The sequence below is a fragment of the Helicoverpa zea genome, chromosome 4 (genome assembly GCF_022581195.2).
Source record: "Helicoverpa zea isolate HzStark_Cry1AcR chromosome 4, ilHelZeax1.1, whole genome shotgun sequence".
Lineage (NCBI taxonomy): Eukaryota > Metazoa > Arthropoda > Insecta > Lepidoptera > Noctuidae > Helicoverpa > Helicoverpa zea.
In genome coordinates this window covers 11,684,104-11,709,729 of record NC_061455.1, presented here as the reverse complement: position 1 = coordinate 11,709,729, position 25,626 = coordinate 11,684,104, and the positions used below count along the sequence as shown (strand labels likewise).

General features: G+C 33.9%; 1 protein-coding gene across 1 annotated transcript in view; it reads left to right on the top strand.

The window, feature by feature from the left end:
* The first annotated feature begins 449 nt into the window (after positions 1–449).
* LOC124629569 (polypeptide N-acetylgalactosaminyltransferase 2-like) overlaps positions 450–25,626 on the top strand; it is a 105,744-nt gene continuing 80,567 nt past the window's right edge. Inside the window, exon 1 of the mRNA XM_047163013.1 lies at positions 450–761. Coding sequence (XP_047018969.1) covers positions 669–761 — 93 coding nt within the window. The 5' untranslated portion in view covers positions 450–668. The remainder of the gene's footprint in view (positions 762–25,626) is intronic.

The following is a 25,626-nucleotide window of genomic DNA, read 5'->3' as shown; positions in this document are numbered from 1 at the left end:
TGCGAAAAGTTATATCTACTTATTTCGTAGAAGAATGAAGTAAACTTTATGAATGAAAAGTAGTCCTATTGATGATGATAAGTAGCTAAACGATGACATAAAAAAAAATATTTGAAACCTATTCAAAAAATTGAGAAAGAAAACTGTGAAGAGTTACTGCAACATCCAATTTTAAAGATTGAAGTGAAGAACTTTGGAATTTGCTTCCAAAAGTTTTTGCTCTCAAAAAAGTTTGCATGTCTGGTAAACTAATCCTTGGATTTCATACTTTCATTATAAGAGCGATTGCACGCACGTGAACCGGTTCCCGATGAACCGGGCCTAGCGTGTTGCCAGGCTCCGTACGTCTAGACACTGACCAAGGAGAACAATGCAGTGAGAGGGCCACCGTACGCGCTGCACAGTACGTCGTAGCGAGCCGAACTGTGCAAGTTCTATTTTCGTACGGTGTCGAGGACCGATACGCGCATGACCGGCAGCTATCTGTATTATTCTGTGAACTGGGTTCAGTCCGCACGCCGCACCACCAAGCGCGGCCGCGCGCGCCGCGTACCGACAACAAAATCATAACAAACGCGACGCATCGAACGAACGTGACGAAAAATTCTAGTGTGATACGTTCAACCAGTGATACGTTCTTATTTTGAATTGTTTAAAAAAAATACAGAATGCGGCGTAACGTCAAAATCCTGTTCCTAATAGGAGCTGTGTGGATGTTTTTCCTATTTTACTACATGCAGCCTGATTCAACACAGTCTAAGGTACGTTTGTGTGTTGTCATTCCTTTTGTCTAGTTTTGGAATTTGGCCAAATTGTTGTAAGCGTTGTTTATCAATGATCAGCTGTTAGTTAGGTTAAGGATCGCTGTAACCTCCGGCGGGGTTGCACTGCGCATGACTGGACCGCCTACGCGGCGTGATAACTGCAGTTAACAGGCCTAAAACTATCAACATTTGTCAATTTTCTGTGAAAGTTTACATACAATTCAAACCGAAAAAAAATAACTTTAGAAAAAAAATTGTGCGAAAATTGCTACAGTCAGTCGCAAAAAAACTAATGTGTTCATTTACACTTTTTCAAAATTGCACAAACAGGGAAAAAATCCACATCAATTAAGGATAATTAAACGACTTCTACTTGACAACGCTACTGACAATTTTCTAGATGCAAGTCATAAACTCTTAGATAACCAGTACTTAGCAGCTAAGATAAATTACTATGTAGATCTTAATTAACTGACTAACTAACAAGTGGTCCCATCAATTACTTACTTCTAGTTAAAGTTAATGTTAGCTTTGAACGGAAATACTATCAATCAAATATAACTGCAGCTATAAGAAATTGCCAAAAAGAAAACGGCGTGTTTAGCCAATTTCCGCACGTTTCTGTAAAAGAGTACGACAAATCGGCAATCGCCGTTAAAAGTGTGATAAATGAGTTTTGTAATAGCTTGATTATAGCGGGAATATTACTTGGCTATTATTTTGACTTTATAAATTATAGGACTGCCATTTTTTTCCGTCACAGTAGCTTGAGTGTGATTCAAAATTCGATTGTGTTGTTTTTTTTTTAATTAAAATTTCGTCCTCTAGAATTCCTTGGCTTTTGGAAAATATTCAGTATCACGTCATCTTCCGAAATGGTAATAAAATCGTTTAGTTATAATATATGTGTGTAATCAAATCAATTTTTTTTGCGCAAAATATTTTGGTCTTTGAAAACATCTGAATAATGCAACAAAAATAAAAGCGCACATAATTATCTACTTACCAATATGCAAATCAGCGTCTTTATTAGACTGTGTAGGACTCATTTCAAAACTATTTTCACTTTTCCAAGTACAATATCACAACCAACTTGTCTATTAATATCTCAAACTTGTTGACCTTCGGCAGATATCCATATTATAATCAATTCAACTTGACGTTAAGATTTCTGCTAACATGTTTTTTATGTCATAAATGAGAATCTAGCAAATGGTTCCATAGAATACAAATCATCCCACCGCACCTCAGAATCATGTAGAATTTTAATGTTAAAGATGTTTGATTTTGAGCAACTCCTACACGCCTATCATAATCATCATCATTTTTCACCTTCTTTTCTATATTATTTAATCATTCCGATTCATTTAAAACTGGTTTGAATCTCAAATCCTCATTACTTGTATCCTGTAATAAAATAACACCTTTCCACTATTTCCTTCACATTCATATCCAGGAACTAATTAAAAGATTTATCTTCCTACAAATTCACTTATAACATACAGCGTCCGTCATTGCCAATGAATAGATTATCTGCGAAGTAACTTTAATAATTACATGTCGGAAACCATGGGATGTAAGATTTCAAATTGATAAGTATATGTATATGCAGCTTCGTTAATGTCAAGATATTTCCTCAGAAATAAAGGATTAATAATAGACATAACGTCAGTTAAGTTATTTTAACCCTACATGATGAAGACAAAACCAGGGTTTATGACACATACGATGTAAGTAATGTTAGTGCTCAAAGTGATCTTGGAAACAAGAAATCTTTTGATACAAATTCAACCGAGGCCTTTGGTGACATTTCGCGTTTCGATTTAAACATGGTTGAAGGCTAACCAGATCACTAAACGATTTATAAACTGGATTTGATATTGTCCATAGGATAGGCTATTTCCTGAGAAACGTTGTCGTACGATATCGTTCTAGAATTATCTTGAACTGTATTGTGTTTAGCTGTTTTATTTTCTTTAGGAGGTGCTCTATAATCTAGTGAAAGTGGTTTACTGCCTTTATTGTTATCAAGGCTAAATTGTTCTTTAATTAGGTTATCAGTTCTTGTTTAACAAAAGCCTCACCATGTGAGTAACGAATTGTTTAACAAGTAACTCACCTTACAAACCATTCATATAACCAAGAAGTTGCAAAACCGGATCAAAGTCTAGATTTGGCTTACAATTTTTTATTGTAATTTGCATTATTGCATTCAACTTTCATAAATTCCTTATTCTATCGTGGCCAACAATAGCTATGGAGTTGTTTCCTGTTTCGACCTCTACTGACATAATCTAATGATACGGTGTAAAGGTGAAAACATCAATGTACCCGCTGGCCAGCTTCAAATTATGGGTTGTTAGCATTTGATAGTCTAGTACAACTTTTACATACATCTTGTAGATGCTCTTCTTATGTCTAAAACCTGTTTATGCTTCCCGAGAGCTGGCAGGTGCATGTTATTCCTTATAATGTAGTTCTTCTATACTTACATTGACTATTTATTAGACAAGATCATTATCTTCTTGAATAGATTTATCTTTATGTATCGTGACTTCATTATTATAAGCGTTTAAGTTCAACCATTGATTATTGTAATTAATTAATGAGAATTTGACGTGGGATAAAACAATTAGAATGTCGAATTTTAAAATGTCTACAAATATTAGTCAGTGACTCGTTAGCTTGTTATATCATAGAATGTATGACGTAATCTAGTTATGTTAAGTCTTTAATCCAATTAAGTTAATGGATTAGGTATGACTGCTGGGTGAGAGATTATTTCTTCGATAATAAAGTGGTTGATGAAGACCGTCACAATTAAAAATATTAAGCCTCTTTCCAATTTTGTCGGTTCAGCTTTTAATTTTTTTGCTTAGTTTGTGTAAAAGAAATGCCTATCGAATAGGCTGTAAAAAGTAGGGCTTAATCTTTATAGCCCGTTTACCGGGTAACTCGATGGCTTTCCGTGTAACTGGTTGTCAGATTTAGGCTTCAGACTGCCTCATAACATCGATCAAATTACACAAATAAATGGTACGTGCTTTCCTATTCGAACATGGTTATAAATAACTACACTTTCATTAGTTATCATGTCCCACATCGTTGTAAACACAATACATACTAATAAAACTCGAATAAATCAAAGAGCGATTATCTCGCAAGGTAACTAATGTTTACTTTTATTTTCACAATGATTTATATCTGTGTAATGAAAGTTACGTTTCAGTGACCTCGATGTCGTAAGTTACGTTCGTTTATATAAATAACTATTTAATAGAAGATGTAGGTAACTGGTGCTTGCAGTTTGTGTTTTTATTTTCTCGTATTTGGCTAAAGATGATTTTTGTTACATCATGTTGTATGAGTTTTTTGTTTGTCTATATTTAGTTTTGTTTTTATATCATTCAAAACTTTGATAAATTCGTTTTATGTATCTTCATTTTCAAATCCATCCTGGACCGTTATTGCTTCAAATGCTATCTTAAGGGTTATCCCTGATTCCCCAAAAAGGATAATTGAAAAGGTCTGATATGTGAGTTTCAATCACTATATTCGGCATTAAAATTCTATCACGCATGAAGCAATCATTTCACCGAACCATCTCACAAATTGAAAACGCTCCACTTATTTCTACCTTTAAGTGAACTAGAAGCCTGTTAACCAATCATATACAAGCCTTTTTATGATCACGCGGAAGCTGAGAATACACAAACGTAATCGTAAATAGATATTAGTACATGCGTACATTACTTCCTAAACAACATTTTTTTTTCTAACTTCCATCGATTGGCGTGAAGTTCGTCGTTGTAGTACCAGAATACATACATACACTGTTTTTTTTATGGAATATTGCGATTTCTACAGTTCAAGGTTTGAAATTAAACTAGTTAGTTTAAGATTTGAAGTTCTCACTAAAAAAACTTAACTCAATTACGAACTTAACTTGACCTCGTTTTACTGTAGGTACACCTATTAACATTCGCATAATATCAACATAAGTTATTATTATACTCCGTAATAATCAAGCGCTCGTAACATTTTAGACGTTCCATTACAAAGTAAACTCATAAAGGTGACTCACAAATATTTGAACTATGACCTATGGTGTGTCCCAAGGAACAAACATTGGCCCATTATAAAAATTACATGTCCTCATTAAGATTAAATAATAAGTGAATCAAATTATTTTTGTGGTGTTTCGAATGGCACGTTAAACTGTAGGTCCCGGCTGTCATTGAACATCCTTGGCAGTCATTACGGGTAGTCAGAAGCCAGTAAGTCTGACACCAGTCTAACCAAGGGGTATCGAGTTGCCCGGGTTACTGGGTTGAGGAGGTCAGATAGGCAATCGCTTCTTGTAAAGCACTGGTACTCAACTGAATCCGGTTAGACTGGAAGCCGACCCCAACATAGTTGGGAAAAAGGCTCGGAGGTTGATGATGATATACGTGGCTTAAAAATTAAGACAATATTAAGTCCTCTTAAGTTTGCAGACAGTTAAAAAAATACTAATAGTCTATACTGTTTTTACATTACTGTTGAATCACACATTTTTTAAGCATCTTCTATGTGGAATAGTAGTCTCGTATAGTGAGACTGGTCTAAACAATATTAGAAGCTGCTGCCATTGTCAGTCAAATAGTAAACAGATGGGATTGTTTCAATAGTGTTGAATTGTTGATACTCATTGATTGATACCATCGGCTTATTCTCAATGTGGTCACGCGCCTTCATTGATTCCAAAGAAAGAATAGCATAACTGTAAATATTTACTATTGTCTACGTTTTTTCTCTTTAGGAATTTTGTGACAGCCTACGTTTACTTATACGATTTCAGTTGATTTTCGGTTTAGATGAATTAGAATTAGCAATGTCTAAACGTTATACTTATTTATTTTAAAGATACTGTTGTTACTAAGTTGACTTGAGTCGTATTTTTATGTTTATCTTCTTTGTGATTGTCGGTTTTATTGCTGATTAACTTGATATTGTAAAGTCGCTCCTTGTAAAACACTGGTGAGACTGGAAGCCATCCCAAACTTAGTTGGGAAAAGGCAAGGCAAATGATGATTTTTGATAAATATCCTCTTACTGCGCTAGGACAGTTGAGTCTTGCATCTCTTACTAAAGCAGATTGGGTGCAAATGATTCAAAAACTAAAAAAAAAACTAGTTCTTACTTAAAATGTCAATACTCACAAACACTTAATTCTTTTGAAGAGACTCCACTAAAGTAATCCTTTAAACCCGTCTAGGAACGAGTCGATATTTGTGTTGGGAATGGTTTCAACAGTTTGTTGGTATCCAGTCGACCCACGACCTTTGGTATCGCAGTTAGCAGCTGCCTTGAGTGTAATCCTGTCGTTTCATTTACTTATGAAGTTCTGTAGACCAAAGAGGTTGTGTTGGATTGTAGTTCAAGTAGTAGATATAGGTTCAAACGGCTTTTTATTGTTTTGTAGAACATTTTTATAGTTCACATTTGTGATCTTCTTCCGATTTCTTCATCATCATCCTTCTGCTCTTAGCTTAAATTTTATTTTGTCGTCTTTCATGCTTTTCTCTCTTACGTTACCACTCATGTTTGCTCACGTTTTTCTACACAATATATCAACCGCCTTTTGATCCGAATCATGCTAGTACGTACAGAGTAAAATGCACGCTGCATGTTGATGAGCAAGCATTGTAACATAGCTGTACGTTATCTTTGCTAAGATACGCGATGAGCAACATGAAATATGGCATATTTAATTATCTAAAGTAAGGTTAATCTGCCCATTAAACGTTGCCACATGACATGAAGAATACAAAAGGCGAATTAATTTATTACGCGTTTGCTCTTAATTTGTAAGGTTAATTTCATTACTTCGTCTGTCTAACGATGTATGATAAACTATATGTAAAAGTCAGTCATTCGTTAGTAATAGTCATTATCATAGTTCGAATTATCAATTTTTTGTTTTCGTGAAATGTTACAAACTTTTTAAACCTTTCTAGAACTTAATTCTTAAAGTTTCCAAAGTTTATATTTTATTTCTCAAAAATTAAAACTAAAAGCGCAGAGTGCAAAAGAGATAGACCTACAGGCTAGAAAGAGACGCCTACAGTTGCTGACTACCCTAACTTAAAGGAACCGTAGGGCGATCGGATCAATATGTCTGCCTAGGGGTGTATTTATGTAAGCATAGCAGGAAAAATTGCAGTTCATTCACATTGGGGACAAGGACACTTTTATATAGAAAACACGTGTAAAAGACAACATTTATTTTGCTTATTATTTTTGGAAAAACAGAAATAAGAAATTGAGCCTTAATAGGAGATTGGTTTGAAACTTTGAAGAAATCATTAAAGCGAAGGAGACATTTTAAATATGAATATTGCTACAATACCATTAAATTTTATTGAAAGTAACTTAAGATGATATTTTAGATATTTTTTACAACATACAATTTTACATAAGAAAGGAGATATTTGCACTATACTTAATTTATAAATATTAAAAAATGATAATTGTCAACTACGTCAGCAATCCAAGTTATTAAATAGAAGTCTAGAATCGTTGGCACCTTCGAATGTATGCATAATTAATATCGGTATATCGATATTATTAACAGTGCGCACTGATGTCTCTCTGGCAATCTATAATAATTTCCCATGGGCGTCGTGTGGCGAGATTAAAGGATCATATAGGAAAGGGGTCGTTGCTTCCAGCTTTATTATAATATGGAAGTTTATTGGATTAATTATCTGGATTTATCTAGCTTATGGCTAGTCGGTATAGATTGGGTTCACTAGCTTTTAATTAGTGATTTTTTTTTTATTCAAATTCGTAGTTCCAGTGATCATTGTCAAAGACTTTTAAATCCACTTCTCGAAAAGGAAGAAGTTCTCAATTCGGAAGGTTGAATCTTTTTTTTTTATGTTTGTGCATATCTCCGTCGTTTATCAACCAATTTACATAGCTCTAGAAGTCAGTGGCGAAATTAATATAGCTGCATTATCTAGACACCGAATTGTAGACCTATTCGTTTTAGATCTTGGAATACTTAAAATTCGTTTTCAAACCACAGAAAGGAATGTGCATTTAACCAAGACCTACATAATATTGTCTCGTACTATATATAAGTAAATCTAGCAGAATGTCACAAAAATACTATAACAACAACTAAAAACACAACTATAATATAACAACAACTAAAATAACAACTAAAAATAATATAACTCGTTAAAATATTATAGAACATAAATAAAGTTAAAAACAATCACTTTGAACATGTCATAGTCAAAATGTATCTCTTTAGTATGATTAACACACTATTGTTCTATTCTAAATAATAAATAGCATGCCATGAATGAACTATAAATTGAACCGCTTAGTTAAGTCTTAGAAGAAGCAAATATATAAAGAAGTAAGTGACTCACATGCGTAAAATACAATTTAAAAATGTTTGTTTCCGCAAGCCAATATAAGTAATTATTTATATTAAAAATAATACAAACAAGTTACTAAACAAGCAGGTTATATCACAGCCATTGAATGCCGGTCGCGTATATCATAACTTACCTATTACTAAAGTTATTTTACTTAAACGTCAATAAAACAATATTATACAATTATTGTTGGTCGGTATAGGTCGTCCTTCAAACCACAAAAAATGGGATAAACTTTACTCATGGTGACAACATGGTAAAATATTGTAATACAAACTTTAGCCTGCGTCTTAAACCTGCGTCTTAAAGAAGGGAACAAGTTAAAAGGTAGCCTATGTCATCTCCAGAGTACCTCTAAGGCTCAGCCATTTAAGCGTGACGGCGTAACATACATGCCTACGGATTATCAACTCAAGGTCACAAATATTGGCCATACTTTAAAGCCAACTTCAATATTGGATCTGAAGCCTTACTGATCACGGCGTCACGCAAGCATTTTGTATCTGTTTACTGCCGATTGTCTTAGTGAACTCTTACAATGGAATAGCGTAAAAATACCAACATCACGCTTGATAACACACGTGGTATGCCAATTCATATTTACGAGATCGTAACATAAAATACTAGATGTAAAAGTATATTATGTATAATGTTCGAAATGCAATAAGAAACGTTTGTGATGTCCATCACCGCACTTTATTGACGAAGATTCATAAATAATATCAGACAAAAAATAAAAGCTAAGTTCAATCGAATACGTAGATAATACGTATAATAACTTTGAGCCGTCATACCAAGCTTCCATCCTAATACTATAGCCACAACTATGAATAATTTTGAAAAACAATAAACTATTGCTTCATAATTTCCTCTTCAAAAATATCTCCACTATCATCTTACAAAATCTTCATAAGCCACGATATAACTGAACCAGGTCTATTTACATACAAGGAGGTCAAACACCTGTAATCAGTATGCATAGTATCGTACACTGATAAGAGTGATTCACGCTTTTCAGAAGCTAATGTCAACAAGCACATTTTTTTGTTATCTCTGCACCACTCGACAACTGGGTATGTGATAATAGCTTGTAACACTTTTGTAGATAATTGTTAAATGATTTTTATTGTTATGTTGATGTACGTCATTTTTTTTATTCATCATCATTTAACACATTATCACTGTAATTAGTGATTGTCGTCTAAATATTATTTCATCAAACCTATAAAAATTTTCCAATTTATATCTGTGCTAAAATATGTCATCAATTACCAACAATTTTCCTTGTAAGTATGTATTGTCCTACTACCGACTGTCCTTCCTTATAGGTATTGTCATGATCGTGTTATTACAACTTATCTGTTTATTGTAGCCGAAATTATTTTCCTATAGAAATAAATACCACAAAATTATGGATTCACAACCCAGCAATCTGTCACCATTATCACCCATCAGATTGATTCACTATCATCTCTTTGAAAACACGACACATTTTATATTTTTATTAATATTTTAAAACTATCAGAAACGCTAAAAGCTTTGCGGTTGCGCTTAAAAGCGCTATATTCATCACGTAGCGTTATAAATTGAGATCTAAAGCGCTTACGTACAATCCTGTGTGAAATATGATGATATGAAATATTGTTTTATTCTTTGATGCATAAAAGTTATAAATATAAGAAGTTTTAAGCCACGAGGCGTTCTCGTTTTAATGAAAGAGATCGATTTATATAAAAGTTATGTATTTTTTATAATTATGTTATGACGTAATGTTTTGTTTTATTTTCTACTATCGATTGCTGACTGATTCATATGAAATAATTAAATGTTTTTTTTTTTTTCAATCTTTAACTGATGCTACTTTTATATAAAATGTATTTACTTCTATACAAATATATTATCAAAGTATATTATCAAAGTCGTTTGTTTCCTTGAATGCGCTAATGTTAGTAATTACTGGTCCGTATTAAAAAAATATTTAATTGTTAGCCTATTAATTATTGAAGTAGGCTTCATTTTTCGGGGGGCGCCGAGGAGTTTCCACGAGGCTCGGGTAAAACCTATGGCAGGACCTAGTATTAAAATACGAAACGAAAAGTACAATATGCTTTTCTTTATCTATAATAATATTTTATTTTCCTACACACATAGTACGTGAGTGCTACACTGCACCCTCTACAACTTACCCCTCGTGTTATCGACATTCCCTTAGTGTACGGAGCGGTGTTTGAAGTGCGAATAGTGGTATAAATCTAGACTATTTTCTTGTTTTCCCTCAACATGCTTTCATTAGTTATAGGGAATTGGTATACAAATGCAGGTCAAAGAAAATTTATATGATGAATAAAATGTTCATACACAATATCAAAATGTTGTTGTGAATCAAATTGTAGTTTGTCATTCAATTTCGCAAAAATCATATCTGTAGACTAAGGATGCTCGCTATGTTACATGATCACATGAGATAACTCTATTTATTATCTAAAATTATTTATGCTATTTTCATTTATATAATATGCATCTGTAAATAATCCACACCAAGTTGTTTAACAGTGCAATCATAAATAACAAGCAGTAAGGATTAACCTAACTGTCTACCAATACCCATATTACATTACAGGACAACTATATAGGTATTAAGTTCCCGATCATAGTGCACATAAACAATAACATCCGCTAGAACAAAATGGCGGCAATAAAATTTTAATGGCCGACTATTAAGATTTATTATCCAAAGTTATTCGAGGTATTGGTATAAAGCGCGGAGTAATGAAAGATGAGCGGAGATAACGTATTGCAGGTAGGTCAGGCACCTTCTTCTAGGTCAAATATGTGCGGTTGGCATCACCAAAATGATCAGTTACGAGTAAAGAAACGAGGCGTTCGGGTTCTTTGAGTTGTCTGGTAACGGTTTATGGTATTCCAAAAAAATAGGGTCCAAAAAGGCGTATAAGGCCGAAAGCAGTAGCGTTCCTTGCCCCCCGCACTCGTACATTTTGGAACGCTACTTTCTTAGGACATTTTCCGTTATGGCACCTCCGCAAGTCATTGTTCTCCATGGTTTAAAGTAACGACCTACACCTCTGCAATCGAGCGTCACGTATAAATTCAAGTTTTATGTTAGATAACATATTTAAATACGGGCTATCAAAGGAAATTGCTGTTTTTGATGACGTTAGGTAGCCGTAGGGATGTGAAATGCCCAATATTTTACAAGTAATTTTGTCGATAAATCGCAAACTATTTTTATACGAAAGGTAAGTAAAGGTTAAAACTAGGTGTAGGTTATTTAATAGGTACATTTTTCGGCATGTGAGTTGTTAAACCGTTTTGTCAATACGATAAAAATATTTACACGGTCTCCCGTTTTCTTGCAATGAAACCAACCGACTCTCGTTTTTCCGTTTACTTTTACTGAAGGACCCTTTTCCGCGAAAATATTGGGGATAATGATTTCCGAAAGTTAAGCCTAAGTTAGAAAAAACATGGAAACCGATCTTTTGTTAAGTTATAACGTTTGTTTTCGATCCCTCCGGATTTTCTAGAACCTTCCGGACCCTTCAAGTGGCTCGCTAAACCGTCTTTACCGGTCTCTTGAAATTGTTTGTTTCGTACAAAATTCTACAAGAATAAACCGGTACTTAAAACAAATTGTTCAGTTTTTGGTTTGTGGAGGTTACTTCTGTAGATACTCAACGTATAATATTTATATTCAGCCTCACATCATCGTTGACCTCAACCTTATAAATAATTAAAAAAAACTAAAGTTGTTCCATAAATTTGCGATTCAAAAAGCCAATTTTTTGTGTTCAATGTCATTTATAAAAGGCTTTAAGCCTCTTGATTCATGAGTCATAGGCCAGATCTATCCTTAGAAATTGTGTACAAAAAGTCATTCAAATTCTGTAGGCACGCAAACAGATTACTACCAAAAAATCTAAGTACCTAATGTAACAGTGATCTGACAACAAAACGATCTGATCCGGATCTCGTGTTTCTCAATATTCCAAACACGAATAAGAAAGCGAACATTTTAATACAAGTCACGAATTCGGTCGTAAATAGCCATTAATAAACGTCATTTTTGTTTTATACTCTTTGGAACATCCTGTCTTATAAGGCGATCTCGTAAATAAATTGTGTAATATTGTGTATTTGTATGAAATTGTTCGCTTTTATATTTGTGAAGGCGGTTTTGTAGAGCGTTAAGTGAGCTTAAGTATTTCCTGGTGCGAATGGACGGTATATTTTTAGCGAGAGACAATTCAATGTCTTATAAGATTTTCAATAAAAGCCTTATTATGTAATAAAAATAAATATATTGCCTACTTATATTTGTTCTTAGAAATAAATTAAATCTATGAAAAATATTGAAAGTAGCCATACTCTGTGAAGCATAAAGCCTACCAATATTCGCATGGTTGTACAGAATAAAAACCCTATAGTTAGGTAGGTACGCCAATACTTAGAAGTCAAAACTATTTACAAGCCTACCAATTCGAAAATATTTAGGTAACTTTAACAAACACTAATAAAAAGTCTGCTCTATTCCATTGTCCACAAACCTATTGTTAAGAGAATACTTGTATTTTCGCAGCCAACTTAAAAATTGTCGCCTGAAAATGAATCTGGAATATCCAGACCGTGAAACCAGACGCTGCCGTTGACTTTAAAAGTGTGACGTCATTTTAATGAGTTTTCTGTCCGCTATGAATGAAATGCCTACTTGTATAAGCGGTATATTTTACCGCAAATGGAATTGGAGGAACTAGGCTGCCATTTCAAATTCGATAACTGGGTACTTATAGAACTTACATATTTAAATAGGACAGTTTTTGAAAGATAGAAAAACCATTTATTAACACCAACTGGTTGCATTTTATTTAAAAAGGATAATGGCAATATTTGTCCGGTAGGTACCAATTTTTTTTTTTATTTAAAACGAATAATGATTTCTTTGTTTTAAATAATTTATCTCCTCTTTAGGGGACTCTAGCTACAAAGCGTAGAGAGATCTTTAACAGAAAAAATGCTTGAAGTATTATACGCACAAATATGACAATCAAGCATTTGACAGTATCCGTCACATTACTGCTCCTGCGGCAGCAAGCGGCCGTAACCGAGCCGTTCAATCAAGTGACACTTGTTATTAAGTGGCCACGATGTTTGCAGTAAAAACAACTTTATCGATTAGTAAATCGATACGTGTCCATCACTATGCGGTAGCTAATGTTTCGCTATTTCACGATTCTTTTGTTTTTGATGGAAGTGTTTGGAATGCGAAGCCTTTTTGCAGTAGCTTCCAGTTTTTTCGATGATCATCGACTTGCTATTACTTAATCGGGTTCGATTTTTGTCGGGAACATGATGATCATGACTATTACATTACTTATTCTAAAAGAACCGCCTCTTTTATTGGAAATCCGTTACAATATTTTGAAATGAAGCGCTTTAATGTTTAAGCACTTTTAGAATTTATAATATATTTAGAATTTATAATATATATGTATTTTATATATTTTATCGTTTATTGACTATTTATTTTCTATATCTTTAGTATTTATTGTACACCCTAAACTACCCTTTTTCAAACTATTCTCCAGATAAACTCCATCCAAAGGTTGTCTGGAAGAAATTGCTGATTAGCGATAAGACCGCCATTTGTACTCTTCTTTGTGTATTGTGATGTCCTGTGTTGTAAATTTTCTTTTTTCTTGGTGTACAATAAAGCATAATCTATCTATCTATCTATCTATACCCATTTGAATAATGCTTCTGCCTAAAATATTACAAACAAGTTTTGTTCCTTTTAATTCACATCAGTTTAAGTACTTCCACAACCGTTTAATGCTCATATTTATGTCTCTATTAAATTGCAGTATTTATTCAAATATCATTCACATAGTTAACCCTAGAAGCCTAATCTATTTCGAACGTACACAAAGCCTTAACATACGTCTCAGAGGCGTACACATATAAAAGCCCCGATTTTAGGTACATTATTTAATTATTATTTTTATTATTGAGCAGAAATTTTAATTTAGAATATAAACTAAAAATAAAACAACACTGTTATTAATTATAACTATAATTACAGTTATTTATTACAACAAAAAAAATTAACTTCTTCAAAATCAGCTAAAACATATATATTTTTTTGAATACCAAATATTTTTTTTTACGCTAATATCTATTCTTAGAGCAAACATTACAACTAATCAGATTTGAGCTTTAACAGTTGACCAAATATGTCCATTCTGAGTACGATTACGAACACGATAAATCCGCTCCGAGTTGGTAGGTGGTAAAACAGGGTCTGCAACAGATGATGGACCAGCTTCTGCAACAAGGGTAGGGTCGGTTTCTTCAGAGGCTCCAGATTCTTGTAAAGACGAAACGTACTCAGACACTTCATTATTTTCGTCCTCGCTTTGAACGTTGTCGATAATCTGGTTATCCTCAACTTCGGAATTTGAATCTTGCTGAGAAGGATTGTCTTCCTCGTTCAAAATTGCAAAAATATCGTCTTCGTCTAATACATTAGACCGTGACATGTTTATACCTGAAACAACGCCGAAAAAATATATAAAATATACGAAAAATAAGCAATAGTAAAATCACTCAATCTCAGTTAAAAGTTACACAAAGCCTAAACATACGTCTCGCAGGCGTGCAACACTTCGATAAATCAAAAATGGCGGGACTTACCTCAACGATACGAGCACCATCCTCTAGCTCCCGTCGGCCACGGAGGTAACAGAAGAGCACCATGCGCTAGCTTCAACCGTTAGAAAAAAACAAACGATATTCGAATGCGTGTACGTCTCGCAGGCGTAGATTAGGCTTCTAGGGTTAACAGAACAGAAGTTAACCCTTCACCTTTTAATCTGCTCATACCGCTTTATTACCCATACAGTTGTCACATTATAAAGAAGTCATTTTATATAATAGTTATATTATGTAAAAGTAAGGTAAGTACAGCGGGAGGGATCATTAAATCATTTCCCATCAGTAAAAAAAGGTACCTAGGTATTATTGTAGCGTTAAGGAAAAACAATAAAGTTCGGTTTTCAAGTGCGAATGCTATTGTTGTCACGAAAGAGTTTGTATGTTTTTTTTTTCTTATATTAGAACTATATTTTCAATTGCAAATAACAAAATAAATGCACACAAAAATAAATCATTACAACAGTTTGTTGTAATGATTAAATTAAATTCCTATTATTTTACCTAAAATTACATATCCTAAGATAAGGTTAGAAAAGGTAACTTGTTAAGAAAACCTACGGAACCACTCTCAAAAGTAAATGGTTTACGCCAAACACTATGAGAGGTTGACAAACTATCGGCCAGTGACCGTTTAGGCTTATAAAAAATGTGCAGTAACCGTGAAATATTAAAAAATAACAATAGATATCGGTTCAAATCAAATTCTAAATATAGCTTATAACAATAAAATAATCATGATTGTTGATATAGAATGAAATTATTAATAAGTCCCTACAATACAAAAGTTATGCGATTTTGATATGGGTAAATAATAGACAAACTATGCTAATCTATATATCCATATATAAGTATAAAAGAAAATCGTGTTAGTTACTCCTCCTATAACTCAAGAACGGCTAAACCGATTTAGCTGAAAACTGGCAGGGAGGTAGTTTAGAGCCAGGAAAAGGACATAGGATAGTTTTTGTCACCATCCGGGACGCGGGTGAAACCGCTGGCAGAAGCTAGTAGAGTATAAAAATAAACGGTCGTCTATAAAAGTGATCAAAATTCGTTTTAGCCATTCAACCAAAAAGACTCAGTGCTGTCTGCCCTGTACATACAGCACGTCAACCTACCTTAGTCTGTCAAATATCTTCAATAGAGTTTCGGGTAGGTTGACCCGCTACCGTCTTCTTCGCTATCTTACTTTCATAAACATTGTAGATCCCTTTTGTAGGTTTTTTTTTAAAAAAAACACACTGAACTAAAGTAGACCAAAGACTACACAGCAACAGAAGACCCAAATACCCCTTCTCTTTCATCCGTCTTAAAATTCCTTACAAAGTGTGGTCACCAAAATTTCCTACTTATGTGAGACGCAATAGCCCAACAATTTCGTTACTAGTCACGTAGCACTTTCCACTCAATGTCGTTGAAAACAACGTCAACTTGATATATTTTATTTGATACCTGCTTTTGTAAGTAGGCTCGTTACGTTGATTTGGTTTTGAAATATTTCATTGGCTAGGGGTAATGAGCATTAATGACAAAAACTTCTGATAATGTAATATACTTACTTAATAATCTAGGTAAAAAAGCACATAATAATATAATACAGTTATTTACGAGAAAAATTGTGGTTAGAAATTGTAAGTAGTAGTAAGTAGGTACATTTTTAAATACGTGAAAAAAGTCAAAGTCAAAGTCAAAGTCAAAGTCAAATCATTTATTTCATTTAGGCCTTTACAAGCACTTATGAACGTCAAAATTATAACTAAGTTTGATTCTAGTTGCCCATTCCAAAAGTAGCTTCCTATGGAGAAGAACGGGCAAGAAACTCCATGGTTACTCTTTTTAAAAATAATATAGTATTACAATTTGTATGTATTGATACATACAGTAAAAGCATGCGAAGATCATGTAGAATCGCAAAGACAAATGAGGATAAAGTGACAATTAAAATGCTACATGGTGTTCACATTTACAAATTGGTTTATATTTTGGTACAAAGTTACAAACAAATAATCAAAAGATGAATACAATTTTATTTGCTGGTGTAATTTTAATTTGTTAATTAATTAGATATTGTCAGTATGTCCTATGGAGCAGGACCAGCATGTTTCCAAGCATTTTTATCTTGAATGTAATCTTCTAATTTATAATATGCTTGCTTACAAAGTGTGGCTTTTATATGAGTTTTAAACCGCATGTCATTTAGTTCCAGAATGTTGTCTGGTATTTTATTATAACATTTGACACAATATCCCATGAAAGATGTATGTACTTTAGATAATCTAAACTGCGGGATAGCTATCTTATTTTTATTTCTAGTGTTATAATTATGTCTATCACATATTTTTTCAAACAAATGTAAGTTTTTCCTAACATACATGATATTTTCATAAATAAATTGGCAAGGTACGGTCATGATATTAATTTTTTTAAACAGTTCCCTAAGAGATTCACGACTACGTAAGTTGTACATAGCTCTGACAGCTCGCTTTTGCAAGATAAATATGCATTCAATGTCAGCAGCTCGTCCCCACAGCAGAATGCCGTACGACATGATGCTGTGGAAGTAACTAAAATATACCAGTCTAGCTGTTTCTACGTCCGCTAGCTGCCTCATCTTTCTGATAGCATAGGCGGCCGAGCTAAGACGACCCGCAAGAGATGTAATGTGGGGTCCCCACTGTAGTTTTTTGTCAAGAGTGATTCCCAGGAAAACTGTTTGATTTATAAATTCTAGTTTTTCACTATTAAGTATAATGTCACATTCACTACTTTTTACATTTGGCAATGAAAATCGAATGCATTTTGTTTTTTTTTCATTAAGAGCCAAGTTATTTGCGTTGAACCAATTTTGAACCTGGAGAATGGAATTATTTACGTCGTCTAAGGTACGTCTACGTCGATCAATATTAAAAATAAGAGAAGTGTCATCGGCAAACAACACCATTTTAGGTTGATTATCAAATAAGTAGGGCAAATCATTTATGTAAACTAAAAAGAGGAACGGACCTAATATAGAACCTTGTGGTACGCCCATTGCCATCACTGAACCTCGTGAATTTACGCCGTTTACTTGAACTTTAAGTTGCCGACCATTTAGATATGATTTTAACAGCTGGAGAGAAGTATCTCTTATTCCGTAATGCTCTAGCTTTCGCAAAAGCGTTTCGTGATTTACACAGTCAAACGCTTTTGAGAGATCGCAGAAAATTCCAATAGAGTCTTCAGCTTCCTCCCAAGCCTTAAAGATGTGCTTGATCAAAGTTACACCAGCATCGGTTGTACAGCGACCTTTAGTGAAACCGTATTGTTCTTTGTGAAAGATGGAGTTTTTATTGAAATGGCGCAACATCTGTTCAAGCATCAACTTTTCAAATACCTTGCTGAGAACCGGTAAGACAGAAACGGGTCTGTAGTTATTCGATTCCTTACTATTTCCCGATTTGAATAAAGGAACTACTTTGCTGTGTTTCATTAAGTCAGGAAACACGCCTTGGTCTACGCTAACATTAAATATGTAAGTTAAATAAGGTGCAATTGTTTCAATAATTGACCTACATACCTTGACAGACATACCCCACAGATCTTCTGTTGATTTTATTTTAAGATCTTTAAAGGCTTTAATAATAGCCTCGGGGCTGGTATGTTGAAATTTAAATAGTAAAGAGCATGGTTTAACATGTTTTTTGAGTAGATCGATAGACACGGTGGTGGAAGAATTTAGTGCTTTTGTCGTCTCGAAAGGTATTTTAGTAAAGAATGCTTCAAACTCTTGAGCTACTTCAAGGTTACTGCTGATGGGACCATTATCAGTTTCTAGACTTAAATCAGTTTTTCGAACTTTTCGTCTCCCTGTTTCGTTGTTAATTACTGTCCAAGTAGTTTTTATTTTATCATCAGCATATTTTATTTTATTTCTAATATGAATAGATTTTGCCTGTTTACAAACGGTTTTAAATATTTTTGAATATTTTGAGACGTGGTCACGGAAACTTGGATCGGCGTTATAAGGCTTTAAACCATAAAGTTCAAACAGCTTTTCTCTACTTTTACGAATACCCGGGGTTGCCCAGTCACTAAAAAAGAACTTAGATTTAATAATTTTAGTTTTGACTGGAAAAGCTAAGTTGAATTGGTCGTTTAATACAGAGAAAAAATCGGCATAAATATCACTTGGATTTTTAAGATTGAAGCTATGTACACACAGTTTATCAGCTAGAGTCTGATTTAGTTTATCGATTTTTTTTGAAGTATATTCTCTAAAATTTATTTTTGTTTTCTCTGGAGGAGAGTAAGTGTGGAAAGTGATCACTTGTCCACTGTGATCAGATGGCAAGTAATTCACTATGGACTTATGCAGGTACTCACAGCTGCAAAAAATATTGTCTATTCAAGTAGCAGTAGTTGGTGTTACCCTAGTAGGTTCTTCAAAAACGTTATGCAAATTAAATGATTTGAAAAGATTTAAAAAACTCGAACTTATAATATTATTTTCTAAAATATTAATATTGAAATCACCACATATGATGACTGACTTACTACTGCTACTGACTTTTTTCAAGACATCTTCCATGACAGAGTCAAATACACAAAGATTCTGGTGTTGCGGTGGTCTGTAGACACACACTATCACATGCTTATCTAGCTCAACACAGGACAATTCAATATTATGTTCCACTGACATATCAACTATATCTTTTCTTACTTTATATTTAATATGATTTTTGACTAATATTAGGGAGCCACCATGTATCATGGATTTCCGGCTAAAATAACTAGCTACACAATAATTCTCAAAATTTATAGATTCTACTTGATAATCTTAAAAGTCTTAAAAGTCTACGTAAATACATCTTTATGATTTTAACATGATACAGAATCTCATCAGTAGTTTACTAGTAGGTAGTCACTATCATTAAATAACGAATTAAATAAATATATAATCAAGAAATTAAAAAATATATAAGAATCAAGTAAAAATATACAATAACATATTGAATATTATACACCAAAAATACATTTATTTATAACAAAACCGAACAATGAATCAAACGCCCATAAAATACCACTGTCCTAATTAAGAAAACTACTCCACATTTCGAACGAACGGAACTCTAAAAACAATAAGCGTTCGTGCTTCGAAATTGGGTGACCATTATTAACCTGTGCACGTGGACTGGACTTACGTACGTACCTACTAACCTAATCTATCGTGTATAATCTGTGCCCGTTCTAGGAAAACCTCGTGAGAAAATGTCTGACGTTAGAGCGTCATTTGTTTTTTTGGAATTCCGTAATAAATTGGTAAAATGGAATGTTGTTATGAAGCAATTTTACTATGGTAAAACTACACAGTGAACCCGGGTTGGTAACCCCCTATGGTTTTCCACGATAAATAGGCTATCTGACGTTGAATGATTTTTTTTAAATTGGTCTTCTCGTTGTTGAGATCAGAGATCAGTGAATCAAGCAAACAAATGAACACAGTCTGTAGCTTTATAATATTAGTGTAGGAAGTGTAGATAAACTTTTACTACATCAATTGAAAGATATACATTTATTCACTAGGTAGGTGCATACTACTGCTGGTACTTACCTATACATATAGACTTAATACTTAACTAAAAGGCATTCTGCACCAGTTGACCTTAAGGTTAATAGCACTGCATTACGATTTAATGTCGTGCGTCGATAGCTTTCAATTAATTGTTCTCTTTCACACAAACGATCAGGTTTGTAGTTAACATTAATTGAAATCGGTAATGTTAACTACGAACCTTACATATATACTAATTAATATAATTATATGTACATCTATTCTGAGTATGTAATAATATATAAAGCTGAAGAGTTAGTTTTAATGCTAATCTGAGGTAGGAACAACTTCTGCCGGCGCTGCGGGATTGTTCGAAAGAATTACCGCGGCCCTGGTACATAAAAGGCCTACGACGGAACACGACGGTTTTTAGTCAGTAAGAGTCTGACACTCCCTCACCGCTACTAACCCACAGCGGGAGGGGTAATTTGATGATTTTTGACGTCGTTAAAAAAAAGACTTACAATACATTTTTGTTCAGGTGCACGAGGAAGTTCCAATGTGTTCTACATTTAATTAAAATAGTCTCAAAATGCTGCTGCATACAATCGCTCCCAGAATTCGGAACTCAGTTCAGTAAATCATTCACAAAAGACTAATTTAACTCATTACACAAATTGTCGTACCATATAAATCTAACTGAACAGTTACTTGCTACTTCCAAGCATAATAAGACATTAGTATTTAGGATACTACCGTCTCTTTATTAGAAGCACGCATGAAGAATTAATGTATGGTAAGAAGGCTGTGACGTAGGCAAATGCTTTTATGTTTACTAGTTAGATAATAATCGTATAACTTGTTATTATTGAGGATAATACGTGTAACTAATTTAAACGTTAAAGATATGTTTGTTAGTTTTTACGACTACTGGTTTCCTTGTTTACAAGCATCTTAGTTATTAGTGAATTTTTGGCGTAAGCACCTTGATAAATAGTAGCCTAGATACCTGTAACTATCCAACGACCACTTCTACATAATCTTTTTTGATAAGAATTTCAGTTCACCCTAAAAAGTCGTGTGTGTTTGTATTTAAGAGGGAAATATCAATAAACACGAATAGTCGCATAAATATAAATTCAATTATATCCATTTAACAGAGTGAGACAGCAAAGATAGCTTTATGTGATCATGTCCGCATTACAAATAACGTCATCTAAGTATCTATTATTTTGCCTAAAATAGATAAAATTCGAAATTAGGTACTTCTCTACATGGGACTAATTTCAAAATTGTATCTGAATTTAGCAAAGTTTTGATTGTGTAAAAGTCTGTATGGTTAGAAAGAATGCTACTCGTGAGATGACGGCAGATAGAGTAGAGTACAGTAAGACAAAACATGACGCTCCGACTGCATTATAAAATTGGGATAAGGGCAGGAGGATGATGATGTTTTGTAGATAGCAAAACAATAGATCTTAGATAGTATATTGAAATCCGCAATAAATGTGCAACTCAAAGGAAGTGTAACCTACAAAGACGCATCAAACTCTGTTGACATAATAGTCAACAACAGAATTTCTCAACTAGAGCAACTTTTGTTGCCTGTCTTACACTTAGCGTACCCGCACACCGGAGACTAAATAGTCGGCCGATAGTTGACCCGATTGCTAGTAAAAAATATTTTGAAGGAAATCCTGAATTCAAAGAAAGTCTGGTGATACCGGTTAAATACCTGATCTTTGTAATGTGCTTACTAGAGGTACATTCATCTTCATACTGATTTATGAACCCAAACAAACTATCGGTCGACTATAAGTTTGCAGTGTGCTCTAAGGTGATCTTCACACTGCCCCGCATCACGCTGCATCTTGCGTGTCGACGCACCTACGCGCGTTCCTGCGGGAGTGTAGATCTGCATCATCGTGCGGGTTTTTCGCGCACTCACGCGCGCAGGTGCGTTTAGAAGATTCACGCACGGCGGAGTTCCATTTTCAAATATACACGTCACGCCCATTCAAAATCACGCGCGTCACTGCGGGATTCAGTGTGCCATACCATGCGTCTCGCCCCGCACCTACGCGCGGGGGTGCGTGTTTCTCCGCGTGTATGTGCGTGATCCGCATGAACGCGCGTGGATGCATTTTCAGTGTGTTGGACTATGCGTGTTTTCCATACAAATGGAGATATTTACAAGCAACGGAAAAAAACGCATCCACGCACTACGCTGCATCATGCGGGCAGTGTGATAATCGCCAAAAGCAACTTTTGTTGCTTGTCTTACACTTATATTGCTAAGAAGAGCACATAGCAAGTTTATTAGTTTAAAAGTAAGTTTAAAATGTCTTACGTAGTTTGAAGGAGTTATGTGCACGTTATGCTAGCTTCAGAAGTTTAAGTTTTCATAGTTTTGTTAGCTCGAGAACGTCTGGTTATGAAGTTTTGATACTGTGTTTAAGTTAAGTATACATTTAGCACATCATGCAATTGTTGTAGTTAGGTATAGTTGCAGGCTTTGCGGGTTAGCAAAGTTAGGTTTCAGCAGTGGGTGTTTAATAATGAATTTAAAGTAAGGTGTGTTCCTTTAAATTAAATTAATTTACCATTTATTTGGTAGCTTGGTTGTTTTTTTGCATGTTTAGCAAAAATTTTCAGAATTATGAATCTCAAATCTGGCAAAAATATCTCGAAGTTTTTGGGTGCTGCTTGTTAATAAATCTCTAAATAATGTTCAAAATATTTTTATCACACTTCACAATATCAAATAGATGTTACAGTAACATTAATTATTCTCCTTTCTTTCCTGGTTAACCCAGCTTCAAGTAAGACATGACATAACGTTGCATTGGTTATTTAGACGCTGAAATTCAGACCACTTCGAATAAGACACGGTTGCATTAAAAATCTGACTGTGACAGACGATTTTAGGAAACAACTTAGATTTTAAAATGAGGATTTAATCTTATTGCAGTATAAATTGAATTAAGAACGTTACCTACTAGTCACTTTTATATTTCCTCATTTTACAGTGAAGAGAAGAAAAAACATTTGACAGTTGATTCTAATTTCAAATAGGTACGAAGAGACTGGTTCTTAATTGCTATGGCCCTTACTTTTTTCTATCCTCTTGACATAATTCTTTGGTACCTTTTTGCGTCATCAAGAAAAGGAGGGTCCTATTTTTTCTGAAATGACACGTTCAGCAGATTTCCTAATAAAGCTTCTAGTGTTTGCTTGTTCAGTAATAAGAGCTCTTGTGGAGATTCTTAACTAAAGATATAATCAATACTTACCTTTTTCTGACACAAAATGGTGCAACTGTTTATAACGACTACATACCTATTGATATTAAACATTACTTTTGTTTACAAAAACAAAACACTGCAAATAAACTAATACCCGATCAACGTGTTGGACTTGACAAAAAGACACGATTTGAGTTTATTATAGGTATTTATAGTCTTTTACTAAAATGGACGAGAAATAACTCCAGCATGGCTGAGTTACACCATAGCAACGTTAATCTGCATTATCTTCGAACACCATTAAATAAGGAAGTTTACCAAAACAAACAGAGCGTATCGAATAAAAGTAAAAGACGAAACATTATACAACACCACTTAGAATAAATCAATAAATCGGACACGATCCAAATGCTATGGGATGCAACCGCTAGAACCAATCAGTTTGTCAATTCATTATCTCACGCTTGATTGAACGGCTAGCTTATCTTCTACTTACTTTTTGTGGTTAAGTTAATCTCAATACAAATAAAAATCGTTTGATTCCTAGTAAGATTTATTTTTTTGAAAAATTTACATTTAGTCTTTCGTAAGATCTTATAGGTGATTGTTTTTTTGGATTGCGTATGTTTGAGCACATAAACCGTCATACCACAAAAACATTTAAACGTCTGTTGAACACTTGTCTAAAAAAATGACACATTATGACGTTGAAATAAGATCAGTTTTGCAGCCATATTTTTTAGACAAATGTTCAACATATGTTTAAGTTTTTGTAGTAATGCTCTATATGTTCACTCCTGAATTGTAAAGTTACTATCCAAACTTCACACCGAACCAAAGCTTAAAACAACACAAAAAAAACAAATGCAATCGACGAAAAAAATACTCGAACAAAATTCCGCGCAAAGAATTTCAATTCAAATTCAGTTCTGTAAAAAATGCTGAAACATTTTCGAAATAAAAACGTTTGGAGCAGGAGTATCGGCAGTATTTTGTCCGAAATAACCGAAATATCATTTTGTTCAGTTCCCACAGAGCTAACATTGCACTTTTAATTAAAAACTGAATGTTAGTATGTTACATCAACTTTGGCTTGCGAAGGGGATTTGTGAAAGCACGCTTAGAATGAAGAGTGGTGCGGACATCATTATTTTAGAGGGTTATTTAAAATAATGAAGGTAGATTAAAGTTTAAATGCAATTAAGGGACTCTTTAATGACAACATAGATACTCTTTAGGTTGGCCCATACTTTTTCATGAAATACTTACAAAGATTATTCATGACATCTTATCAAAAACAAAAGCCACATTATAGAAAAAAATAAATTTGGAAGTTTTTCGTCAGGTGGGTAAATACCCATAGGTATCTTAAATTATTAAGTTTCATATGCGAACAAACTATCTGTGAAAACATCAGTTGTTAACTAACACTGTGAGTAAAACAAAACTCTAGAACAAAATTCACAAACTACTGAAAACACATGTGACATATCCCAGTATTTATGAGACCTTAAGTTATAAAACTCATTTCAACAACAACTCCCATATAACTATGAAACAAATATTCATTACCAGATACTTTGAAATACCTACACTAATCCAGACACTAAAGTGATTCACACACGGAATCACACTGGTAGACGGTGAAGCGGATCTTTTCAACCGACTTTCGAAAAAAGGAGGTTCTCAATTCTGATGTTTAGTTTCCATTGTCATCAGGATCTGATGATGGAAACTCTGAGAAGTTGAAATCAACTCTCGAAAATTCTATGCACGCATCGGATGAAAACTCAAACAATCAAGTATATCAGATTGAACTAGATACCTATAATGACCAAAAAGGTATGGATCTTGCCCTCTGATGATGAAGACGAATCTCTCATCGGTATTTAGCAACTACCACGAGTTTGGGCTTATTTCATTAT